Source organism: Poecilia mexicana, unplaced genomic scaffold, assembly GCF_051168715.1.
Source record: "Poecilia mexicana isolate PSO_F unplaced genomic scaffold, ASM5116871v1 scaffold_16, whole genome shotgun sequence".
Classification (NCBI taxonomy): Eukaryota; Metazoa; Chordata; class Actinopteri; order Cyprinodontiformes; family Poeciliidae; genus Poecilia; species Poecilia mexicana.
This window is the reverse complement of record NW_028263385.1, coordinates 12,713,955-12,740,663: the sequence shown is the minus strand read 5'-3', so window position 1 is coordinate 12,740,663 and position 26,709 is coordinate 12,713,955. Positions and strand designations below refer to the sequence as shown.

The 26,709-nt window shown below is 35.7% G+C and overlaps 2 protein-coding genes and 2 long non-coding RNA genes across 6 annotated transcripts in view; 1 reads left to right on the top strand and 3 right to left on the bottom strand.

Moving 5' to 3' along the window:
• The window catches only part of cd4-1 (CD4-1 molecule), a 28,009-nt gene extending 9,077 nt beyond the window's left edge, over window positions 1-18,932 (top strand). For both annotated transcript variants that reach the window (XM_088013613.1, XM_014987095.2), the window contains exons 2-11: window positions 8,138-8,268; window positions 13,445-13,507; window positions 13,589-13,744; window positions 13,870-14,025; window positions 14,308-14,541; window positions 14,623-14,985; window positions 16,027-16,278; window positions 16,417-16,517; window positions 16,613-16,656; window positions 17,268-18,932. In XM_088013613.1, the coding sequence (XP_087869739.1) occupies window positions 13,453-13,507; window positions 13,589-13,744; window positions 13,870-14,025; window positions 14,308-14,541; window positions 14,623-14,985; window positions 16,027-16,278; window positions 16,417-16,517; window positions 16,613-16,656; window positions 17,268-17,298 (1,392 nt within the window). In that variant the 5' untranslated portion in view covers window positions 8,138-8,268; window positions 13,445-13,452 and the 3' untranslated portion in view covers window positions 17,299-18,932. The remainder of the gene's footprint in view (window positions 1-8,137; window positions 8,269-13,444; window positions 13,508-13,588; window positions 13,745-13,869; window positions 14,026-14,307; window positions 14,542-14,622; window positions 14,986-16,026; window positions 16,279-16,416; window positions 16,518-16,612; window positions 16,657-17,267) is intronic.
• LOC148155005 (uncharacterized) lies at window positions 726-3,663 on the bottom strand. Its single transcript, XR_015765665.1, has 2 exons — window positions 1,985-3,663; window positions 726-1,747 (listed from the first exon to the last, which is right to left on the bottom strand). It is a non-coding gene; the product is annotated as an uncharacterized LOC148155005 (long non-coding RNA).
• On the bottom strand, window positions 7,573-9,941 carry LOC106927931 (uncharacterized). 2 transcript variants are annotated; one of them, XR_001420390.2, is made up of 3 exons: window positions 9,810-9,941; window positions 9,337-9,397; window positions 7,573-7,615 (listed from the first exon to the last, which is right to left on the bottom strand). It is a non-coding gene; the product is annotated as an uncharacterized LOC106927931 (long non-coding RNA). The 2 variants fall into 2 exon arrangements; XR_015765575.1 differs by lacking the exon at window positions 9,810-9,941 and having other exon boundaries at window positions 9,337-9,551.
• Window positions 18,787-24,728, bottom strand: cldc1 (C-type lectin domain containing 1). Its single transcript, XM_088013614.1, has 5 exons — window positions 24,698-24,728; window positions 24,438-24,611; window positions 22,336-22,487; window positions 22,135-22,256; window positions 18,787-19,116 (listed from the first exon to the last, which is right to left on the bottom strand). Exons 1-5 carry the CDS (start codon window positions 24,711-24,713, stop codon window positions 18,954-18,956), a joined length of 627 nt encoding a protein of 208 aa, XP_087869740.1. The 5' UTR covers window positions 24,714-24,728; the 3' UTR covers window positions 18,787-18,953.
• Window positions 24,729-26,709: the final 1,981 nt, after the last annotated feature.

The window sequence follows — 26,709 nt, the reverse complement described above, 5'->3', positions numbered from 1 at the left end:
CAGTAAAGTTGTTTTCAAGTTGGATACTGGATAAACCGAGCTCCACGGAGTAAGAGACGTTCAGCTCAAGGTTGATCCGATTTATGAACGCTAATTTCGGCCAGCTGTTCTTAAGTCTCTCCACAAGCGCTCGGAGTTTCACATTGCTGCTGTCAATTTCCGAACACTCCTGTGCATAAATGCTTTGTCTTGTGACCAACTGATACCAAAAAGTGGACACGAGGCACACTATCCTCTATTAAAATTTTAAGTCATATTCAATAATTTTAATATTAAATGTTTTCTTCAGTAGCTTCCAAATTGTGTCCCATTAACTCAATCTGATTGAAATTGTTCTACTAGATTGTATAGATGAGGCACACTCACCTTTATTACATTTGAACACCTTTTATATATTTTTTAGCTATTTCTGCAGTCAAAATTTTGTATTTTTCTTAGCTTGTAGGTCATGTAACCTATTAACTCAAAATCTGTGTACAATTATTCTATTAAACTATATAGATTAGGCATATTTTTATTCCATTTTGACCCCTTTTTTATTTTTTAACCAGAATTATATTTAAAAAAAAAAAAAGAAAATTCATAAAATGTATTACCTCAGATGATCATCACTTGTTACCCGTAATGTTCAATTGCATAAAATTCTAGGCCAGGATCTATGTCATTACATGTTCACTTACCTGAAATATGTTAAATACAACAAATATTTATTAAAGTGTGGTCTATTTCATAAAATTTGTCACCTTTATTGTTTAATTGCACATTAAATGTTTAAAGATGGGCTCTTTCATCTGGTTTGTGTCATGATGTGGCGGTGGACACAAATGCAGCAGGCAGTGGACTTACTTTATGTGGATGTAGAAACAAGGCTGATCTAACAATAAGAACTAAGGAACACAGAGCAAGAGAAACTAGAAGATCTAAACAAAGAAATAACCCAACTAGAATGACACAGAAAGATACAGACTCAGACATGGAACAATAACTGAACCTATGGTGATCAAATTAAGAAATAAACATTACTAGAAACCCTGCAGGGAGGCTGAAGTAAGAAATAACTAGAAGGATAAAATAGAATAGTCATTAAAGAAGGCTTGACATGGACTCAGACAAACAAGGAAAAGCAATAATATTATTCTAACTACACTAAATACCATGAACCACTTAAGTGAATTGAAACACAAAGTTAATAAAATGAAAAGCAAAACAAACCCAAAAACCCAGTGTCTTGACAGATGTCTGATTATATAATTGTTTACTTTAAAAATATAATCTCATTACATGTATGTTTATTACCTGAATATTTAAATATCAAATTGTTACTTAAAATGTGATTCTTTTCTTCACGTTTACATGCAACTTGAAGTGCTTGAATCAAACGATTCATGAATGTTTAATACATTAAATTATTAAATGAGAGAACAGCCACTTCCAACTGTATTTCAACACAAATGGTTCCTGTTCCTCTTCAGAGTCTGCAGCCTTGCTGAGCTCCTCTCCTGGTTTCTTCCTCCTCAGCCTCTCCAACTTGCTCCTCTTCTGTTGCCTCTGCTACTGTGTTTTCATTATTTACCTCTTCTGGGGTAAATAATGAAATCAGTCTCAGTAACCTGTTGATGGTTTTGCTGTATCGCCTCTTTAATTGACGCCCATGTCGGTCCGATGTTGTGGCGTTTACCTCAGTGACCCACATTCAGCACTGGACCCCAGTCAGGATTGAGCTCATCCATTTCATACGTCGGTTTGCCTTTAAGAGGACATATCAGAACACATCGCTATTAAAGCTGTAAATTTGATAACATTAGTAAAATAGTTTACTTCACAATAATGTAATAACCTCGATGTCCACTGACAAAACTCGGACTATGCTACATAAACAATATTAGCCCGAGCTAAACAACAGAAACTGAACGTAAGAACACTCGGACAAAATCATAGAACAACATTATGACACAAAACCAACAAAGCAAATTTAGACACTCACCAGAAAGGAAATGTCTGGAGGAAACTTGTAGGTATCTGGGGATTTTGGAGAACGTGATATCAAGACGTGTCACCGCTGATACCAGGACATTCGTCTTCTTTTCGTTAGCACCGATAGCTTAGCCTCCTCACGTTGTTTCCAAGCAGGATAATAGTGAAACCAAAGTCCGTCTTATATCCTTTTACCGTTTCAGTCGTGTGATCGGACATTACAGACAATAACGTAGCAAGTTCGTACCATAGCTAAATTATTTTAAGTAACTTGGATAGAAAAAAATCTGCGAGACTGTTTTTTTTTATACTGCGAGACTGTTGTCTATGGACCCCTAAGATGGCGCTGATACCCCTCCGACTAGAGCAGTGACGTCACGCTCCAAAGCTCTATTGATTGCGCATCTGTTTGCAGCCATTTTCACGGCCAATGTAAACGTTGAGTTGGGGGCGTGGCCAGGAGCAGCTTATTTGGATTTAAAGTGACAAGAGACCTTAAAACAGCTCATTCTGAAAGGAACCCAAAATATTCAAAACTGGCTACGCTAGACTAAAATCTCATTATTGAAGAATGACTGTGCAAAAAAATAAAATAAAAAAAAATAGATAAATAAATGGAATGAAAATGTTTTGCATAGCTTATACCATACCATACCAACTTTATTTATAAAGCACTTTAAAACAACCACAGCTGATACAAAGTGCTGTACATTAAAACACAACATAACAATAAATAATAATAATAAAAAAATAGAAACTCTTACAGTTTATAAACAAACAAACAAACATACAATTTAAAACTAGATCCCGCTGGAGTTGAAAGCCAAGTAAAATAGATGGGTTTTAAGACGAGCTTTAAAACGCTATAGACCTATCCTAACCAATTCATGGAAGCATAATCTGTTTGTAGTTTAGGGACAGAGCAAACATGTGGAAGAACATGCTCTAAACTCATTTAAATGAGTTTAAAATGTCATATCTTAAGCACAAAACATAACATAGCTGTACTCATCACCTTGAAAATACCATCTCCATTTAGAAACATAGTGGTGACAGGATCATGCTGTGGGAATACTTTCTTACAGTAGGCCAAGGGAAGCTATTTAGAGTTGATGGAAGATGGGTGACGCTAAACACTGGACAATAATATAGGAAAACATGTTAGAGGCTGCCAAACATTTAAGCTAGAAGCGAAGGTTCAGCTTCCAGTAGAACAACAACAACCATAAACATACGGCAGAGATACTATGGAACGATTTAATTTAGATGGTATAGTGGCTCAGTCAAAGTTCAGAAAAAAAATTAAGTGAGAATCTGTAGGAAATACTTCATGTTAAAAGAGGTCCCCTAAATATCTGACTGAGAATTAGCTATTTTATGAAGAACAACAAGGAGCTTGCGTTGGAAAGTTTTGGCTAAGGGAAGCTAAATACAAATTCACATTACACTTTTTGTATCAAGAAACATTGAACATCTGCTTGATACTGTACTGATTTATTGTAATCCTGTTTGTGTTATAAACTACTCTGTCGAAAACAAGGAGCCTGTATTTCCATTCTGACGAAGTGATCACAGAGCAGCCTACTAACCAAAAATAACATCACAGATGAAGAAGAAATGAGTGGGAGACCGTAAACTTTTCTGTCCTCATCCCCTGTTTCACAATGTTGAGGTTTCAAACAAGCTTGAATGAAGTTCCCCTCCATCAGCTAAAAGACAAAAATGTTTTCAGTCTCTGAGCAGAATGTCACTTGTTTTTCATTCTCTTTTCCACTGACATTTTGTGCATTGACACATCTGAAGTGTTGCAGAGAATGAAACATTTCGCTCTTTTCCACTGGGCCTCAAAGCATCCACCGGCTGTTTATTTGTTTAAATTAGCTTTAACCCAAAATGGTTATTCTGAATGCAAAATAACAGAAGAAAACCTGAGATCGATCGCTGAGGGAAACCCTCAGAAGGAGAACACGGGGGATGAGCAGAGTGAAAAATGTGAATCATTCCTTGTTTTTTGATCGTGGCCCACACTGGGTCTTTCTTTCTTTCGGTAATGACACGTTGTGATACGCACACCCTCATTAGGTGAGTGACTAATGAGGGAGTCCTCACTTTCAGGTGTTTTCCGTTAAAATCATGAATCGACAGAGAGGAACGCCACGCTTTTCCCCCAGTGTTTTTAAACAAATTTGTACCCAGGCTCTCTTTAAGGTCGGTTTATTATTTACAGGAGACGTGTTTCTAACCTGCAGGTCTCGTCGTGCAGAGGAAGCGACAGGCCCGTTTCATTTACGAGCTCAGAGGGAACAGAAGCAGGTGTGAAGCCTTCATGAAGGCAGTACAGAGGCAAGCACAGAAACCTCAGAGAGACACATGAGACGTGTATGAGATGTTTGTTTTGTCCTTGTTGTGGTTCCTGTCTCCAAACCACCTCAGCAGTGTGTTTCTGAAGCACCGGCCCCACTGATCTGATAACTGTAGCTGCTTAGGTGAAAATCTACTCTATAACACGATGTGCAGCTTCACTTACATTTGAGAAACTAAAGTTTTAACAGGTGATTTGCACACAGACCAACCAAAACCATGAACAAAAGTCATGTCTCAAACAGAAACGTGTTTATAAAAATCCTCTCAGCGCTTTAGAAATGCACCAATCTGGCCTCTTTGTCTGATACCGATTGGTTTTTCATGTAAAAGGCCGTAACATATAAAAGATAAAGAATATTCTAGTTAATGCATCAAAGCAGGGCTGCACAAGTCCAGTCCTCTAGCTGCTCTCTTGCAACTTTTTTTGGTCACTTAGATCTTTATTAGTGTGTTTTTCAACGAAAAGACAAATTAAAAATTGAAAAAGAGCTGCCTATTGAGACTGTAATGTTTTGACAATTTAGCAGATCAAGTATATTCATCAATTATTATTCCAGTCCTCATTCTGCATTTAAAGTCTTATAAAATGTAATTTTCCAATTTTCTTCATCGAAAATATTTCTTCTACAATTGTTATCCTCTTGCAACTTTTACTTCACCAAAACTCTTGAATCAAATGACTGAATTTCATCGTCATCATCATTCAGCTCTGTATTGAACCGTTCATTTGATTCAGGCGCGTTAGAGAAGGATGTATCTAAACGTTACAGGACAGTAGCGCTTGACGACTGGACTTGAGCACCGCTTCATCAAAGCACATTGCTCAAAACCTTTATCCGATCTTTACTTAATTAATTTAGAAAAAGTATGTGTTGATTGATGTGTTTCAAATTCAAAAATAATGGGAAGTCTTCTTTCAATGCATTCTTTAGAGAATCTGATTTTTCAGTATTTGACCTGCCTGGTCAAACGGATCTGGCTGGTTCTGGTGTCTCTCTCTTGTCTGCATGAGGTTGAACTTAGACGAAACTGAGCAAAGACATAAATTCTGCGCTGGATTCAGATGGACATAGTTTAATTTTTAGCGAGACGCTTTTCAGACATGATGCTGAAAATGGAAAATGTTCTTTGTTAACCTTTTTTAACCAAATGTTTTCATGTTCATTTTAATTTCAAAGCTAGCTGGACCACAAACATCCAGTGACTTTTAGGACTTGGGTCCCCATTCATTAAGTTTAGCTGAAAACAGAGTTTTTGAAAAAAGAGTGAATCAGACCGCGTTTGTGTTGTTGAGAAGAAAGGCAACAGTTTTGGACGCAGCGTCTCCTGAATGTTAAAACTGATCATCGTGAGCAGATCTTTAACTTCAGTCCTCCAATAGTTTCTCATATAGAAAGTAGTTGATTTTATGCAGCAGATTTTTACTTTATATTTCAGAAACAAATAAAGTGAATATAGATTTTTGCAATAAAAAACACAAGTCTCTATAAAAGCTAAGAATTTGTTTGGTTGTTTAATTTTGTTTTTAAATGCCAAAGTTGGGCTTTGATAAACTGTTTCCAAATGATTATTTTTTACACGTTTTAAACTAAAGTATTACAGTTTTTTCATATGTAAAAATGGTGAAACTTTCCACTAATAGACTTATGTGTTCCCGGAACATACCCACGGCTCATTTTAATCATCATTTAATCAGAGGTTAAATTTGTTCATGCAGGCCTAAAACAAAAATCATACTACCATTCTTTCCTTTTTAATGTATTCATTGAGGAAAGAAGCAATGGAACGACTTGATATGAAAAGCCGGAGACTAAAAATAAAACTTGGTGCAAAAGATAAACTTTGAATTATTAGTCCATAATTGTAATACCTTCAGAAACAAACAGCCACCACTGATCGCAAAGTGAAATGTTTAATTTCTCCAGTTCATTCTTAGTGAAAGCCAGAGAGAGCAGAAAAGGAACAATATCCTAGCTGTAAATAAAAACTATGGCCATCTGAAGGTTTAGATTTGCAGAAAATACTGAAAAAGGTTAATGTTGTAGTAAAATGGCCAACAACAAGCTTCCAGTGGGCAGGAATAAAACACGATTACAAGACCAATGCAGCCACAGGCATCAACTGTGCTGAGATTATTAAAGTCCATCTTGATGGAGGTGATATAAGTTATTTAAATGGTCATTTCTCACCAGTTATCAGGGCCACGTTATTGACGGCGGCAGACTGACTGACGAGTTTTCAAAAACCAGATTCAGACAGACAAGTTTCAGTCCTTGTCTAGATTAACGTTCGACACAGAAGCGAATGATGTTTCATGTGAAGACTTTTTAATTACTGGTCCAAATTACAATAAAATAATTTACATTTTGATGAAGACAACAGAGTGTTGAATTTTTAACGCTGCAGATTCAACAATGAGAAATGGCAGAAACACACAAACTATTGTTTTCTGTCTAAACAAAGACAAAATGTGTCTAAGCACGCTAAAGTTGAGCAAATGGACTAACAAAGTTCTGCTTTATTTATTTTGGATTAACTAGGTTAATTGGGTTAAAAAGACAAACTTGATCTGAAACAGTCCTATGTCCATGACGTTCAGTGTTTGGACCTTGCTAAAGTTTCTTTTTGGGATTCTTTCAGTTTGTGTGGTAATGCAGATTTCCGATATTTGAGTTTTTAAATGCACAAAAAGACATGGACATTCTGCGTCCTCTAAATCCAAAGAAACCTCCGTTCCAGCTCTCGTTCCTCGTTTCGACATCGATTTGTTGTGGTGCTAAGAAGCTTTGGACTTGTTACACTGGTGAGCTGATTCAGGCATTAAAAATGTTCAACCTAAAAACATGGAAGACTGAGCCCCATATGGATCAGAGAGAGAGCCAGCGCTTCATCAACGGAGGCTCCTGTCCTCCACGCGGTTGGCCCCAGTTTGACTCCCGGCCCTGGGCCGTTTTCTGCATGTTTTCCACTTCTCTCTGTTTGCCCTTCCTCTTGTCTACCTGCTGCTAAATAAAGGCCACTAAAAACCTTTAAAAAGAGCATTAAACACTAAAAAAGCCGTGATAAACTCTGATCTCATGATTTGACGGGTTGGTGTTTGGAAACACCAATCCGTCGGTCGTAAACTTCTGAGATGGAACTGGTTAATTTTTACTAGATATTAAATTATGTAGGCTATACTAAATACAATTAACTGTTCTCAAGCTGTAGTTTTTTTTTTTTTTTTAACATGTCTGGCAGTGAAAAAATAGAAGATCCGAGAAGTCTGCTTCTACACCTGCAGAAAGATAAAAAAAATTATAAAACAGAGAAAAAATGTTTCTTTCTCTAATAGTTCATGTGTAATTATATATATGTTTGTTTGTGGGTGGCTTAGTTTTCAGGGATGGTTCCTTTTTTAATCTACCCGCACTGTGAAGGCCGAGTTTGGATATTTTGTACGGAAATGAAAACAAACTGCAAAACATATTGCATAAAATATTGTTATTTGTTTAAAATGTGTTCATTAGATATTTATTAGACCAATAGGCTTTTTATGAAATATTTTGGACAGAAATTGTAAAAAAAAAAATATCTTATTGATTTAAAACAGTATCTTTACACGACCCAAAAGATGAGTTTTGTGTTTCTAAGCTATAATTCATCCTGGAAATTCTTGTCACAAATAGATGGAAACAGTTTTAGGCTAAAAAAACTGTAATTTTCATGCAGATGTGTCTCTTTTTTTCTCAGTAACAACCAATCAGAGGTCATTATTCTGATTCCGGCTTTAATTAACAACTGTGTGTCTTTCTTTCAGACCAATCGCTGCTGTGGGAGGTGCAACGGTTCTTAAAAACACAACTCGCTAGATAAATACAAAGCATTTCCGCCTGACTCCGGATCACCGTCTACAACGGATCACACTGAGCTTGACACTTGAAAAGGGCTGTAAGTATAAACTTTCCCTAAATTTAGATATTTACACAGTTACATTTATTTTTAAAACACATAAATTGCTCTTAACATCTTTGTTAAACAGTGACACCTTTTTTGAACAATGAATTTACAATGATTTCAAGTCATTTGCCCCGCAGCCCCACCGAGGCCTCAACAGCAGACATTTTCTATTTTATTTGTAAATCACAGGATATAAATGCCATGTTTATTCACTGACACACTGTTTATTCTCTGCATATTTGATCAAACTGAACATAAAAACAAAGTGTCGAGTGTTAAAAGGAAAACAAACTGAGAAATATGTAATTACGGTGAAAGTAATTTAAAACGTAAAAGTTTATATTTCAAAGTTTTTTTTTTTAGTAAATCCATTTCTGTCTATTTTTTAAAAGAAATTATATATAAAATTTATAGTTCTGTAGGTACAGGACAACTGACCGCTACGATGAGCGCTACTGATGCTCTATGTTTAAATTATGTGCAATTTGCAAATTATAAAGTTAAAATACAAATATATATATATATATATATATATATATATATATATAAATAAAGAAATAAGGATCTTCAAAGTTTTTTTTAATTATACGTAAAGTGATACGATACAATAGGCACAAATTGTTAAGATAAACAATCAGTTTGTGTACAATAAGTTACAGTAGTAAAAAAATTTATAACCTCACTCCACTGTAACATTTACCTCTTATACTTAATTTTCTTAAATATCTCCAGCTGTCTAAATGTATTTTCATAATATGTAACAACTACATATTCAAAAAACTCCATATGGCGTAAAATTGAATGCGCTATTCAGGAAAACTAATTTAATATTTGAAAATATGAAGTGAAATTCGCCTGTTTAACCCGACTGGACAGCAAGTAATGAGAATATTTTCTCTTTTCTGTCATTGTCAGAGAATAAAAAAGGCAGTTTGCCTCAAATTTCCTCAAATACAAGAAAGAGGCGATTAAAAAAAGAACAAAACCAACAAACGTTCACAGAACTCCCTCAGTAAAGACTGAACCTCCGTCTGTCCTGTGTTTATAACTTTCTTTTACCTTTCCGCCCTGTTTGGTGCCCTTCCCTCCTCTTCATCAGTGGATCTGAAGCTTCATCCTGCTACAGATACAATCATGGTGGTTTCTGGGTTAAACTTCCACAGGTGCAAAGACTTTGAACGTCTGCTCATCATCTGTGTCACTCTGCACTCCACATTCACATATCACACTCTTAGAGATCAGCTGTAACAAATACTGAATCATTTTACCTTTCTCAGTCCAAACCTATGTGACTCATGATATTTTCTGCTTTTTAGGCATTCAAAGTTTATTATAGAGACATATGGATAGTATTGCTATCATAAATACACATAAATGTATTTGACATAGTTCTGATAGCGATCCAAGTCACCTATGATTATGCATTTGCCAATTACTCGAGTCTAATACAACACTAAATTAATAATGTTATGTGCAGTTGAGCCCAAAATTCTTCTTCTTATTATTTAATGTATTATTTTTTATTTTACCACCTTGTTTCTTCTGAATGCAAGTCACATTGCGCTTCGGAGTGGCGCAGTCAAGATCCACGCTTCAGTCTAACGGAGAACCTGTTAAAGGAGCGAAAGATTAGGGTGATGGCAAGGAGGCCCTCCATCCTCAAAGATCCTGATGACCAAAGATAAATGCACAAAATAATACTGGAAACATCTAAACAAACGGACAGCAATGAAGCCGCAATGCATGCAGAGCTTTTTCATTGACAACTTAGAATAGTTTAAATAATTTAAGACAAATCATGTTTTAAAATCTAAATAAATCAGATAAAATATTATTTTTAAAATTCTAGATTTTTCCTTTTATGCCGATTTATAATATTTTATAAAGGTATTTACAGTAAGAAACATAATTACCGGTTGAATGAGAATCACTTTAAATCTAAATCTACCAGAGGTATGAATTATTTTGAACTTGGCTTTATATACTCAAAAACTCAGCAGTCTTAAATTAACACATATCTCATCATTTTAATACGCAGCGGTCTAAATTAAAGCGTTACTGCGACCATAGTTTCGTTAGCACGGCCTGCAGCAGCAGGTTAGCTTAGCCAAAAAAGCTCTTACAGTGCCGTAACAAAAAGTCGCTTCAAAACGTCAAAAGCTCCATTAAATAGATGTAAATGTATTTCTTACTTGACAAAAACAAGCCGTAGTTTTCAATAAACTCTCATTTTCTCATCATGACGACGTTTTTATGCTGTTTTCATGTTTTTCGAAGTGGCTAATGCTAGCATGTAGCCGCCGCACTGATATTACATGCTGAAATGTGTCGTAATGTCCAAATTTCAATTTTGGAGTACTAATGTTTCAGCTGCTATATGAGCAGTTTTCACCCCCAGACGGATATTTGACTCGGGATATGTAAGGACGACGCCCAGAGTAAGTCACATGACTCAGACAGGGAGCAGCAGCGGCCATTACAGTCTCTGTTTCACTCAGGAAAACACTTAGTAAAACTGAGATGTGATTTTTTTTTTTAGCAACATAATGTGTCAATGAGATACTATAAATATTAAATATTTATTAGCAAACCCAGCTTTTCATGATTTTTATATATAAACAAACACATGGAAATGTGGCTAATTCATTTGTGATTTTACTAAATGAGAGACATACAGATAATTTAAGAATAAAACATGAAGATAAGGTGAGAAAACGGGCCCAAACCAAAATCACTGCAGTCTGAGGTCGACCGTTGATAAAAGAAAAATTATGAAAAACTCAGCAAACTAGCAAAACAACTTCTTTACCTATTAAACATAGCATTATTTATTTTTGTAATAAGGTTGAGTCCCATTTAAAATAAAACTAGACATATTTATAAGAATTTAAGGATAAAATTCTTATAAATAGTGTCTAGCAGAGGGCTGTTCAAAGTGTGGTCCATGGGCCATGTGTGGTCCTTGAAAATTTTTTTTCAGTCCCCGATCAAAAGTCAAGAATGCCAGAAATTGGGCCAATGAGATAAAAAACGATTGATGACCCCATAAAATTGGAAATTATGTTTTTATCTTAAGAAGGTAACAGTCCGAAGTCCTTTTTATGTTTTGGATCTTTAATTATTTACAGGTTTTTATATTTTTTTGTTTATTGTTGAGTAGGTAAAACAAACAAACAAAAAAAAAACTACAATAAATCAATTTAGCATTTTTAATTTCATGAATTTTGTGGAAGTTTAAATTTGTCAATTTTGACCCAGGCGCAAAAAAAATCTTTGACACGCTCATCTATTAGATTAATACAGAGCATCTATAACATTTGAATTTCTTATGTTCAGTAACAGCATAGTTTTATAACATTTTCTGAGCTCATAAAATGTTTTGTGTCTTAAATTATTCAAAAATATATTTTAAACAAACTTTAAACAAACGGTGCCATTTATTTTAATTGATTTTGTATAATTGGTATGTTTAAAGCCAGAAAGAGCTTCACAGTCTTTGTAAGCTGTACAAAAAAAATCTTCGTTAAATCAGTTCTAAAGTAGATAAAGAAAAAAGTATTTCATTGCTAATGTGTAAAAAGACATAGATTTTTTTTTAAATAACCAGTTTCTCTATAGGAATGACAGTTGTGGGAGAAAATACCACTTTCTCTTTAATATAACAATTAAATTAAAAAAATAGTTCCTTTGTCAGTATTTTATTTTCGCTGTAGTGTATATATTTGTATTTAATGTCTGTACGCTGTGAGCGCCTGAAAAGTTAAGTCAAATTCCTTGTTTGTGCACACAATATAAATCTGATTTTGATTGTGATTATTTAAAACAGTATTTTGAACAGAACTCAGAGAATAAAAGAGAAATGAAAGTGAGACGAAGAAGTAAAACAGGCATAAAAGGATAAACATGTACTTTAAACCACAGTCTGTGTTCGCTGCTGGTGCTGTGGTCTCTCTTTTTTCTCCCTGTAAGCGCGGAGAGATCCGTCTTTCGTGGAACAGGAGAGGAAGAGAGGGGGTGTGAGAGGCAGAGGGGGAGGAAGAGCAGAGGGGAGAACTGGGATAACAATCTGCACCTTAACTAAATCAAGTCCCACCACAACCCAGCGAACGCGCTCTGAGTTTCTCTTCCCCCTCGACGTTTGCCTGCCTGTTTGAATCCAAAGCCCACCACAGGCCGCCTACTCTCAGCTCTCTGAACCCTTCCTCTTTTATCTTCTAAAAATCTCTCTAAATCTGAGACCACCACAACCCCAGGGCTGCTTCCGCTTAATGCCTTTCACCTCTTTGCCAAAATCTAATATTGAAGCAATTTAAACGTTAAAATAAGGATAATTCCACCAAATAGAGCTGCAAATTTAAAAGAAGATCCTTCTAGAAACTGCACTTAAATGTTACTTAATTTTTTTATGAGACTTTAGTTCAAAAATTGGATTTCTTTTCCTTGCAAAGTCATGAATTAAGACAATAAATACTATGACAAGTCACAGTATTTTCAAAATACAAGGCCCACAGCATCCTGTAGCTCGTTTAAACTAGAGCAGAAAAGGTAATGACTGGTAAATTGGCTTGTTTTGATATAATAAGACTCTTTAATGCCCCCATTCTTGATTTTAGGACATTTTTTAAGGGCAAAAAGGCTAGCGGTGTTCCACAGGGCTCAATGTTTGGATCACTGTTTTTCAAGAATAAATAGGTTTAGTTTATGTCAATGTAGAAATTTTTGTGTGCATACTTCTATCCTTATTCTTGTCTATTTCTAATATACAGACCCTTTTAATAAATTAGAATATTATTAAGTCCATTTATTTCAGAATCTTTACCATAAAGAGAAACACATTATATAGATTAATCTTTACACAATTTCCAGCCTTTACTTTTGTGTTATGATGATTTTCCACATATAGTTCATGAAAACTTGATATTCAAAATTAGAATATTACATCAGACCTGTAAAAATACATTTTATAAAACAGAAATGTGAGTTTAATGAAAAGTAATTGCATCAGAAAGCATATTCTTACTTATCAAATATGACTGTATATCATGACTTTACACTTGAAATGAGAAAATCCTTTGCTGTCTTAATCTGTGCATTAATTCTCTTCAAAAATAATTAGCAATTCATTCACTAAAATTTTCCATATCTTTTCTCCTACTGTGTTTTTCAGGCCCCAAAATGAAGAACCTGCTTCAGTTCTTCGTCTGTCTCATCGCTGCCCTCGAAACAAACGGTAAGAAACACCAAGTACAGATTTTTTAGAAGAAGGGGTTTTGGTTTTGCATATCAACTCTTACTATTATTTAACTTTTAGGGGCTGATGAAGTGATTTATCGTCGTGTTGGAGACGATGTTAAACTGGATTTTTCACAACTCCCCACAAATTATTACGTGCGCTGGTTCTTTGAAAAAGAGGATGGGCTTGAGCTTGCCGACACTTCCTATTTAGGTAGAAAACAAGTTAATCAGGGTAAGCAAAGCATTGGAAATGGAAACCTACTATTTTTTGGAGTCTGCCAATAAAAGCAATATTAATAATTGTTTTAATTTGTGTTACTTTTGACATTATTTTGTATTCAATCAATTTTGCATCAGATTCTGGTGAAATCTGGACCAGAAGGTTGACCATCTCTCCCAATAGTCTGACCATCAATGACATGCAAGAGGAAAACTTTGGAACCATCATCTGCATAGTGAAAGATGGTTCTACACGATATGACACATTAAAATTTCACCTGATCAAAGTCACGGGTAAGAAAACATTATTAATGTTTTGTATTTTAGCCACAACACATTTAACTTTAACATGGCAAAATATATATTAACGTTTTGAATGTCTTGCTCAGAGTTAAAGTATTGACCTAAAACTTGTGGTTTATCTGATCAGTTTTTTTTTTAGCTTTTTAAATTTTTCACTTACAAGAAAACTTTCAAAATCACTAAAATGAAGCTGAAATATTCCTCATTGAAAGTTTTCTTTTTAAGATTTTAAATTCACATTTCCGTATCTATGCATTCTGTTTTTTATGTTAGTGAGTATAAAGGAACAACTACCAGTGATCCCTGGACATTCTCTGTCTCTGAACTGCGATGCTGAGACTCGGAGACAACACTCCATTTATTGGTTAAAACCAACGGGCCGCAAAGCGACTCCTCTCCGTGGATCAGTCACAAAGACCGCTGAAAGCCAAGACAATGGAGAGTGGAAGTGTGTTGTGAAAGATAATGGAGAAGAGAGCAGCTTCAAATTTCCTGTTTCTGTTGTTGGTGAGTGATTGATTGCGAGTACAGATTACTCTGCATGTTGGAAAAAAGTTTACATCTTTTTACGGTTTTTCTCTGTTTCAGACTTCTCCTCTGCATCCAAATATGTTTACACATCTACAAACCTCCCTCTTAGCCTTCCTTTTCGGATTACTCCCAAAGAGTTTGTGCAAAAAATACCGTCTGAGGTTGAGACAGTTGAGTGGCTCTTCACCCCGAAAACATCTTCCAGTCAACACACTATCTTCTCCTTCTCACCAAAGAATGGACAGCTGAAACAGAAGGATCCAGCCAGAGAACTGAGCTATAAAAACTTCACAGCTGATGGAAGTTTTTCACTGTACAAAAATCTGGCGAAGGTAGAAGACAGAGGGACCTACAATTGCTCCATCACATTTAAAAATGGCTACATGGTCAGCAGGACTCTGGTCGTAGAAGTGGTGGAAAGTAAGTGAAAACAAAACTTCAGCTGGTTTATGCTAAATGCTTGCAAAACAGACTTTCTTTCACCATCTGCATTTCTGTTAGCCATAAAATTGCACAAATTGAAAGTACAAAAATAAATTTGCTTAATATAAACACAATTTCTAAAAAACTAAAAAAAAAATCCAGTTTTTACATCATGGTGAGGTGGATTTTCAGTCATATTGAAATAGATTTATTCTGCAAAACTGCAATTGAAACACTTTTATCCCATCACGAGTCACGTGATCAGCAGCCAGATGTTACTACTGGTGAAAATGACGAAGAAGACAACAGACTAATTTCCCTAAAACGCCGTTTATGTAGCCGCTCCCAAATTCAAGGAGCTTGTTGTGGTAACGCCTGAATAAGACGCCAACGTCTCCTCTGATAAATGATGAGCGCCAGCACCATGACTGAACTATGAATCTATCTCATGTAACATCATTTTTAATGACTTACTGCATGAACAACGTCTGATTTTAAAATAATTTCTTATTTAATGGAAGCACCGTGATTGCAAAAATGGGTTATTAGCAGAATATCGACACAGATTTGTGCACATTTGTAATGGAAACACAGCAACTATATTTTGTCTCTAGGCAGTTATAATATACTTAAGTTAGAACTAAAATCTGTAAATAATTGTTTTGAATTATTAAGATTATTAAGACCTTTCCATTAATTTAGAATATTAAAAGCACACCTTGGTGGAGGACGGTGTCCGGGGTGACAACGGAAGTTTTTTTTTTTTAAATAATTTTTGACAACTTTTTGAACTTGTAAAATCAGATAAGTTAACTTTTGTTTTTATCTAAGTTGTTAGAAACTTTTAGTTGCTGTTTTGCCTAACAGTTTTTCAAACAATCAAGCCGGAAGTGCGTTAAAGAAACAAACCACATGTTGCCACCCACGGCCTTGGAAAAATTTAGGTTTTGGAACTTAGAAGGCCATGACAGATGTATTTTTCTGTGCGTTTTCTGCTTTAAAATGAAAAACAAAATCTACTTTTTCTTTGTTCTCCAGTCACCCCCTCCCCAGGAACGGAGTTAATTTCAGGCCACCACCTGAACCTGTCCTGCTCCACCGGCGGTCCTCTGGAAACTGGCGTCATGGTGAAATGGGTCCCCCCTGAGACATCATCCCTGGCTAAAGCCAATCTTTCGTCCGGTCACCTCATCATCCCGAGAGTGGGAACGGAGGACTCTGGAAAGTGGAGGTGTGATCTGAGGTGGAGCACGACGACGCTGACGTCAGCTGTGATAACTCTGAAGATCGGTGAGCACAGGAAGCGAGAGGAGAGCAGGAAATACGGCATGGTTATGAACCTGCGGCCGCTTGAAGACGGAAACTTGGCTGAACCTGTCATTTTCTCTACTGTAAGCTGTTTGATGACTCTGTCTCTGTTCTCCACAGACCCCATTCTCAGTGTGTGGATGATAGTGACCATATGCGCTGCTGGAGTCATCCTAATCCTCCTCCTCGTTCTAGCTTTCATCCTCTTCAGGCGCAGACAGGTACATTAAACTCTTCTCATTTTCATTTGGATCAGACATGAATGTTAGCTCTTCTTTTCTCACTGTCTGTCTTTCTTTTTTGTAACTCACTTCAGCACAAGATGAGACAGCTCAGGCACCGACTCTGCAAGTGCAAAAAGTAAGCGATAATCATTTCCTGGGTTGACAGGATGGCATGCATTGATACTTTTACACATAACTGAAGTTTTAAAGGTGACCTGTTATGCTTACTTGAACAGGTTAGGATTGATCTATGGGCTACAAAACATGTTCATTACAAAATCATTTTGAACTTCTTTCAGAAAGAGATGTTTTAGGGCATCTTGTCACTTTAAGTCCAAATAAGGTGCTCCTGGCCACGCCCCCCAACTCAACCTTTACACTCAGACATAGAAATGGCTGCAAACAGATATGGAAAAGCATTAGCATTAGCATTACTTCCTACACAACCAACAAGAATGTAGCAAGTAGTATGTTGATGGTAAGTCAACAATTAACAACTTGTCTTTTCCAGCAGCCACTGTACATCTCATAGAGTGGTAAAACCAGGTGACCAAACATGTTGGAACACCTCTTGAGTTGCTAGGTAACAGGCTGGAACTCTGGTGGAGTTGCTAAGTAACAGCGCAGTGCCCATTGAATGTGACACAATTGTGAATGTGAATTTTGCATAATAGATCACCTTTAGGAATCAAGAACATTGGTGTCTCTTTTCTTGAACCAAACATTTTTCTTTTGTTTGTTTTCCAGCCCAAAGCCTAAAGGTTTCTACAAGGCCTGACAGTCGGGACGTTCACAGCAGGACATCAGGGCGTCATGCAAACAATTCTGTCCCAAACGGAGCCTCGTCGTTTCTGAACTGTGCTAACTGTCTTTCATGCGCTGAAGGAGAGACAGAAGAAACGGAAGCTTGCAGACATTGATAAAATGAAAAGAGAGAGAAAACAAATGTAAAAATTGTACATAACCACTTTTTCTTACCTTTTTGGGTTGTTTTTTACTGACAATGGTCATTTCAACCAGATCAGATATTTGCTGTTTTTAACTTTGCATCTCTTAATTAAAATGAATCAGCTTGGAAACAGTTTTAACTACTTTTCCAACAAATGATTTTAAGTATTTTTTTTTTAAATGTGACCAATAATTGATATATATCAACCAGAGATCAATGCTTGCTACTTTGGCTTCACCAGTGATCATAATTTTCCATATTTTGCTAATGTAAACTTTGTTCAACAGGGATAAGAACCACAATCAGTGGAAATACAATATAATTAAAAATTTTCAGAAAATAAAATACTAAACAATTAGATTATACAAATTATTTGAACACACTGAACAATATTTATTGTCATGATTTGTAGAAATAATTAAAAACTTTGAGATTCAAACTGAGATGTTTGTAGATTTGATATAAAATGGAAGGAGGTTGGCTGAAATGCCAGCCGTTGTTACCAGCCATTCAAAAGAGTCGAGACAATCTTTTAAATTTAAAATCAGAATATATTTGTCTAAAAAAATATTTAAATTCTATTTGTACAAAAATAGCATAGAGACTATAAAAGGACTGTGACTTGATTGGTCATATGCATCAATTTTAAGTGTTCAGACCACAAACAGGCAGCAGGTTTTTTTTTTTTTTTTTTTTGCTATTTATATTTACATTTTAAAGAAACTACAGTGGTTTAGGGTTATTTCAGCAGTTTTAAAAAGTCACTTTAACGATCCATGGAGGATTTTGTCTTTTCTGCCAGTCAGACAAAACGGATTTTAATCCTTTTTTTCTCTGCACAGAAGCGTTTAATGTTTCCCTGAAGGTCTTTTATATATTAAACCATATAGATTAGTGATTCTTTGGAGTTTATATTTGCTTTTCTGTAATGACTGACAGTTCACAGCCTTTCCCTCACTGTTAATTGCTTCCCGATTGTACCTCCTGACAGCCTTACTGATGTTGACATGCTGTCTTTATATTGTTTCCAATTTTAATTTAAATCCAGCAATAAGTTTTGTTGATTTTTGTTGTGTTTGTTTGTTTTTTGGAAATCATCATTTTGTTTTACTCTCTCTTTAATAGGGTCAGAATCTTTTGTAGTCAGAAAATTGTACTTAAGATGTAACATATTTGTAATATTGTGAATTTATCATTGTGGAAACACTGTTTTTGTAATTTTATGTGTCTTGTCATGTAATGTGTATTTTCAATTATATTTTATTATCTGTTCATGATATAGTTATTCAATTATATAAAAAAAATATACTCAACATATTTTCTTTTTGTACACATGGTGATACTTTATTTCCCAAAAGAAAAAACAAGACGATTTTTATAGAAACATAAAGTTGATTTAAAGGTGAAGCTGTAATATGATGACTGTATTGTGAAGTTTTTCAATAAAGGAACAGTATGCAGCAGCTGAGTGGTGGTTTGCTGATTTATAGCAGCGGCGTGGCGGCTTTCTGACAGACTCTTGGATACTCAAATTCACAGGGGACGTCGTACCAGCTCTGAGTGTAGCTGTCCACCACCGCGCAGTCCTCTCCCTCTGGGCCCTGGGACTGGTTGTTGTCTGGTTCTGATTTGTGAACACTCCAGAACCTTTAAAAAAACAAGAACAGGAACCAGTGTTTCCACAAAGACCAATCAGAACCATCTTCAGAGGAAATGTAGATAAGTGACACCAAAGCAGGTATTTTTATTCGAACACAGAATGACTCCCAGGCGCCACCTAGAGGTTTGTAGAGGAAGTCCCAAAGAGGGTTTTCATGAGTTACTCACATTCAGTGGTGGAGAAAGTCTACAAACACTGTGCTTTAGTAAAAATACAAATAAACAGACAAAAGAGACAAAAATAAAAAATACTGTTTGTGTATTTTCAGTAATACACTAATCGTCTGCCATTTTAATGAACAAAGCTGCAGATAATGCTTTTTTTTTTTTTTTAATTGTGGTTACATTTTGTGACCCAATTTACAATTAGACTAGTTCGCTGCAAAAACAAACAAAATCTTACCAAGTATCTGTGGTCTCATTTCTACTGCAAATATGTTAGTACACTTGAAATAAGACAAAACAAACTTACAAGTAACTATTCAGCAAGAAATAGGAGCCAATAATTGCTTAATATTAATGAAAAAGAAATGGTTCAACGGAAAGATTATTTCACTTATAATATAGAAAAATGTCTTGATCCACTGACAGATTATTTCACTAACAACTATTAAAGGAATTATTGATTTAAACAAGCTCCTATGTCTTGCTGAAAAGTTACCTGTAAGTTAGTTTTGCCTTATTTCGAGTGAACTAAGATATTTGCACTAGAAGCCAAACGTACTTAGTGAGATTTAGTAGCTTTTGCAGTGTGATTCTGTGCATCAGAATTTGACCTGCAGCTAAATACCATTCAGCTAATAAGAAAGAAGGTTAGTATTTAACACAAAACAAAACCAATGTGATATTTTAACTGCAGTAAACACAATTAAGTAAAAGTTGTCTCTGAAAAAAGAGGGTTAGACAAACCTAACAAAGAAATAGGTGCTGATCATTTCCACTGACATTTAAAGTTTTAAGCGTTAAATTGCTGTAATTTCAGGTTTGAAATGGGTCAATTGGGAACAATATTTTAATTTCTGTCAGTATTTTAAAAACATGGACAGAGTTGAACCACATGAAGTTGTTTTTTTAACCTATTAACTCTAATTAGTTACTTTCAAACTTATAAATAAAAAAACAACACAATGTAATGTGAATGTAATATGTTACGTAACACAAAATGTAGTGGAGTAGAAAGTACAGATACTTGAAGTAAAAGTCAAAAGTATGCCAACAAAAAAAACTACTTATGTAAATAGGAAAAATTTACTTAAACACAGTAACAAAGTATTTCACTATATCCCACAATTTCTGGCATTTATCAGTTTTTAAACTGCCACATGCTGATCTAATGCTAACATATAACACAACTGAAAATCAAAATATATGCTGAAACTATTTAAGTAACAATGCCCCTCTCTGTGTTTGTTCATCCTGATCCTGAGGTCTGGCTTGAAATCAGTTGTTTCCAAAACAATTGTATTTATTTGAAGGGTATTCTTGTAAATGGAAATTAATCTAGTGTGGGCGTCTCACTGTTTGCTTCGCAGCAGGAATGACCTACATGCAACATGTGACGTGTTATTGGTTTATGAATCATTTTATGCTCAGTGTGTGGGCACGTGTGAGCTGCACTCAATTAAAAAAATCATCTACTTTTTATTATTTTGTTTTTTTCTGACATCTTTTACGTCTGGATTTCAAACTAGTGCTGACTTTTGGGTATCATCACTTAGTTCTGCTTTTAAAAACATTTGTATTTCCTCTAGTTAAATTTTATTTCCAACACATGTTGCCGCTGTGATTTTTTTTCAGTCTCATACCAGAGAACCATGTTGCCATGTTTTGTGTGCAGCCTTTGAAAACTATAATAGGTTGTACACATTATTCTGTTGATCAAACTAATCTGAGTTTCCCTCAACAGTTTAAGTGTTTTTCACATTTTACAGTGATATTAGGAGTAAAAGAGAGAGTGTATTGGCTGCTGCAGTCTCTATGTCACGTGACTTACCCAGGTGGCTAATTATCTTTACTGTATTTTTTTCATAAACAATCATAATTGGGGGATTTAAATATTACCTTGAGCCATTTCTGTAGATCTGCTGCTATAGTTTTAAGCTTAGGGTCAAACGGATCACTTTTCCTCATTTTCTTCTTCTTCTACTCTCCAATTTGCATTATTTGCAGTTTTTTCAACTGTCGACTTTTCATTTTCTCTCAGTTTTTTTCTCTCCATAGCAGCTACATCTGGTCTGATTTTCTGTGCAGCTGTGAAACCTTCCTGGTTTATAACTCAGCTGGAAATGTGATTATATTTTCACAAAGAGCCAAGATGAGTTAAATTTATTAACAAGTGTGTACCTGAATAAATTAAATCCTCATATGAAAAATGCATTTTTTAATCTTTTGCGTTAAAAGTTGTTTGATTAACTGACTGCAGCAAAAACTACAACAGCATACCAGGGTCTTTGTTATGTAGACAGAAAACAGGAAGAGTAAAAGTTCAGAAATTTTTATATTAATTGCAGAAATTTTCTAGAAAAAAACTTGAAAATTTAATTTAATTTTTTTTTTAGTTTTTAAGCTAAAAAACTTTTCAAAAGTAAAAAAAAAGTTTACTTTTCAAATTTTCAAGTATTTTTTTCTGAGTTTTTTCTAAGATTTTTGACTTTTCAAACTCAAATTTCCATGTTTTTTTTCTAGAAAATTTCATAGATTAATCTTTACATTTCTGAGTTCTTTGACAGAAATTTTGTCCCCCATTTTTCTGTCTACAATGGCTGTTTTCTAAAAGAAACAGAAGAAATCTGTAAATGGGTCAGTTTTCCAAATATACATTTGATCAAAGTGTAAAAAATTCTTAGGTTGAAGAAATTGCATTAAGTTTATTGAAGGTTTGTCTTTTATCTCACATCCATTTTACTGATGACAGCTCACCATCCAATTATCATCAAGCTACACTCAGTAAGTATTTATAAGTACATGATGAATAGATCTTAAAGGACTTTTTTTTTAAATACATACGAAGTTTTTAGCGTTGAGTTGTCCATCCATCTCCAGTCTCCTTCGGTTACACTGTCACTCAGTCCGATCCAGTAGTAAATGTAAAACCCTGCGATCCTCCTGCCTTCTTTTTCCACAGCGTCCTAAAAGTTATATTTAAGAACATGATAATCAATACCAATTATTTGATACTGCACCTTTAAGACGAACAGGAGCGCTTACATGCTGTTCTCTGGTGGTCAACATGGCAAGCTGGGCTCCTGCCTCTCTGCATTTCTCAGCGCTGGAGGTGAAGTTGTGCCTGTCGGTGCTCATGTGGAAGCACTGGTCTCCCACCTGCAGCCACCCAGGTGGACACTCTGTGCAGGTTATGGCTGTTTGGACAAACACACCAATTGTGAAGGATTACTGTACCGCAATTAGACATATTTGTCAAAATATTTTGACCTTGATGATTGTGACATTTTAAACCTTTCAGAAATAGACCTGCCAGACAAAGTAGTGGGCTGTTTTTAAAATTATTGTAAACAGAGTGCTTACCTCAAGGTTTTTTTTGAGGTAAACATCAACGATTTTAAACGTTTACCATTTAAAACCTGGTGATAATATCACAGATCCTTTTTTCCTTCTCTATGATGATGATTCAGTGGTTCATTGTCCAAAACACACATTACAAACCTGTAATTTGTTTGACCATACATTGATAAAGAAAAAAGAAACAGATATGTTTTCAGGCAAAACTAAAACTCCTCCAATCTCTGTTAGTCATTCTTGTGTACACGTTGCTCAGACCTTCCCCCTCACTCTCTGCTAAACTACATTTTGTTCACAACAGAACCTTTTCCCTGTTGCAGTTAGTTGTTTCTTCACCATTAGCACATTTAGCAGCGTGTGCTCTAGCATAATTGACAGCGCTAAAACCTTTCTCCTGGCTCTAATTGATTGTTTTTGACCGAGAACGATGCATTTTTTCAGACTGCAACAGTAGATCAGGGAGGAGATGGAGATCGATCTTTTCACAGATTATATGCCTCATAACAAACGGTCACAACATGGTGACAGTTTTAACAAAAAAACATATTTTTGGAAAAGTTACAGACGGCAACTTTAATTTTGTTGTCTGCATGTTATCTTGTATATTTTTTAAGCATAGCAGTCTTGACATATGATCTTACATGTCAGTTTTCTGGCTGATCTATAACAAGCCATACCAATTCTGATTTTGGCTGATAATTTATTTTGTATGAAATGTTGCTAAAAATATGAAAAAGTTACTGAACTGGTAACAGTGGGGTTCCTATTGTTAACTGCAAACATACAAACATGACCTGGTGGGTGACCTTTGCCAAGGTAGACAAAATCAGGGGGAAAGATCGGCTTCACGTGTAAGTATCGGCTAATCACCGACCTCCCAAAATTAAGAAAATTGGCACAGATAAATCAGTACAATTCTAATAGTTTTGAATTTATTTCACAATTTTCAATAACTCTTTGAAGAATCTAAATTAATGAATTACAACAACATTTAATTTCCCTTTGGGACACATAAAGAGTATTTGAATTTGAATTGAATTAAATTCTGTTATGCTGCTCTTGACAGTTGGTGATTACCATAGCAACCAGTAACTGGCAGCTCCTCCCCCTTTTCCTGTTGCCGTCGGTAACTGTGTTATGTGTTGAGATCCACTTTGTGTTTTCTTTACAAGTATTATATTGTAACATATATTTTAGACAAATTTAATCATATGGAGTAATTTTGCTATGTTTTCTATACATTTTTAACTGTTATAATTAATGTTGTCCGTTTTAGCTAGGTTTAATTAGCTACAGAGCTATTTGCTCTTTAGTTTGTTTGGGGTTATTTATTGTATTTTATTTAATGTATAGTGGCAGAAGCTGCTAGACTGATGTTAACCCCCAACTTGACTTGCTCTTTTATTAAGTTTTAATTTTTGATTAAAAAGTAATCTTTTAGTTATCAGTTGTGTGATAGTCTTTGAGTAGTTATATTAAAGATGAGATTAGTTATGTGTAAATTATGTAAATTTATGTTAAATACTGTCATAATCATCTGTCCCCATTTTTTCTGTTGCTGTCTGTAACTGTGGGGCAGAAGCTGCTGGAATGATGTTAATCACCAACCTGATTTCCTCCTTTGTTAGAATAAATACAGTGAAGTTAAGTGTGTCTGTCATAAAGTCAACCTTGGATCTGAGGCGAACATAGAAGGTTACATATATATATAAAGATATGTGAGGTAGACAGTTTGGCAAACAGCAGCACACTGAAATATCCATCTGATGGAGCCTGGAGGAGGGACATACCTGGAGCTGAGCAGTTGTCGGCCATATTGACGTACTGGTTACACAGCAGCCTGTAGCGATCCTTCATCAAATCGAGCCTCACTTTCAGGAAGGCCACCTCTTCCTGAGGGGTCTTTGGTGTCTGACAGGCGATTTCAGGAACCAGCAGGCCCAGGAGAGCAAAGATGACGGAAGCTAACGACAGACATCAGATTGGTTAAAGTTAGAGAGCAGACAGACCACGCACAGAGTCATCAGCTGTTAGGAGAAGATCGTCTCACCGGTCACAGGATTCATCGTGTTTCTCAGAGAGCTGAGGATCGCACATGGTCCCTTCAGGCTCTCTGGGAGTTTTTATAGAGCAGTTTGTTTACTACAGAAAAGGCAAAGTACAGATTGCAAAAGTGTACCAGAGAGATTGGTCCATGTCTCTCTGGTACATGCTCTCTCTGGTAAAGCACGTAATCTCGAAAGGTGCCACATCGTTCTGCCAAACCAGTGCTGACCTCTCCGACCTTTTCTGGCAAGATGAGGAAGTTTCATCCCGGCCTCCATCTCACTTTCTTTCCATTTATAAAAGTTAACTGGGAAACTGTTACGGTCACTGACCTCTAGGGGCTCTCTTTTTTTGAGAGAGCTCTGTGTTTTCTGTTTCAGCTCTGCCTGATTGCTGCAGGTGAAGTGTGTTGGGGCTCGTCAGCCGCCATATATAAGCAGCAAGCTGGAGATGCCAGATCTGCTCTTTTTGTTTGACCTGGGCCATGAGCTGTGACTCTGCTTGAGAGCTGTGTGTGTGTGTGTGTGTGTGTGTGTGTGTGTGTGTGTGTGTGTGTGTGTGTGTGTGTGTGTGTGCGCGTGCGTGCGTGCGTGCGTGCGTGCGTGCGTGCGTGCGTGCGTGCGTGTGAGAGAGAGAGAGAGAGAGAGAGAGAGAGAGAGAGAGAGAGAGAGAGAGAGAGAGAGAGAGAGAGAGAGAGAGAGAGAGAGAGAGAGAGAGAGAGAGAGAGAGAGAGAACTGTCTTATTTTGCTGTGAGCAGTTGTGTACAACTATCCAGAGGTGGAAGCTGGTAGGGGTTCTCTGCCATTTTTGTTATAACCTGTTTTCTCCTGTTTTTTGTTAGTAAGGGAGTTTAGGTTTTGTATTTTCCTTTAGTTCTCCTTTAGCAAGTGGTTGTTTATTTTTATAGTTATAAGGGGGTGTTTTGTTTATTATTTTGGCCTTGGAGACCCTGAAGTCTTAAGCTCCCCTGTGTGTTTTTTTTTTTCTCCTGTAGTTGTTTTTTTATCTGGATTGTAAAATAAATTATATTTTTGCTACTCAACTGTTCGGATTACTTTTTAGTTTTATGTTAAAGCCCAGTGCCAGAATTTACTTTAGGAATTTTAGGGTGGGGTTGTAACAGAAACCAAGAGTTTATTTTAGAAAATAAATGTAAATGTAATAACATCAAAAATTTTCAGTTTTTTTTTGTTGTTTGTTAATAACAGACCAACATAAAGTAGTGAGAAGTGAAAAGAAAATAGTCCAGGCTTTAATCTTTGGAGCTAAGAGAGAAATTTTACTGGACGATAAATGATCACAGAGGTTATTGCAATAAATAATATTGTTGTTTTGAGACCATTTCAATTAACATAATAGTAATGCCATAATAACAAAAGAACACATTCTAAAACATAATTAAACTTTACATTTTAATGAATATTTAACGCTGGAACTGGGAGACATTTTAAAAAACAACAGAAACAACAAATAAAATTAATTATGAAGTCTCTGTAAATAAAATTGTCATTCAGGTAGTTGAGACCAAAACACCAGACCAAAGACTGTTATCATTTATTCACTTGGTAGAAAGAGAGAGAAAAAAGAGAAAAAAAACAACAAATCATGCAAATGGAAATTATTGAGCTCATTTTAATTTATCATATGAATACTTTTGAAGTCAAAACTCATCCATTACTGTGGAATGATTTTTGATGCTCCTGCCAGCAGCTTAGATAAACAGAAACAGGTTGTTAAAGTCTTGGCACACAGATTTGGTATTGTTTACCTTGACGAGCAAAGTTCCCTCTCTGTTCCTGAATTCCCCCTGAAATTGGCAAAGACAGGAGCCGAAAAATGACTCAGCAGCGACTGGAATAAGTTGTGTTTGTGTGTGCGCGCCGTGAAAGTTATTTGTATTCTCTTCATAAACAGGGACAGCTGCAAAAATATCACCTTTAAAACACACACGCACACACACACACGTCACTGGTTCTGCGACAGACTGTCAGACTTTTTTTTGGTCTTGTTTTGGT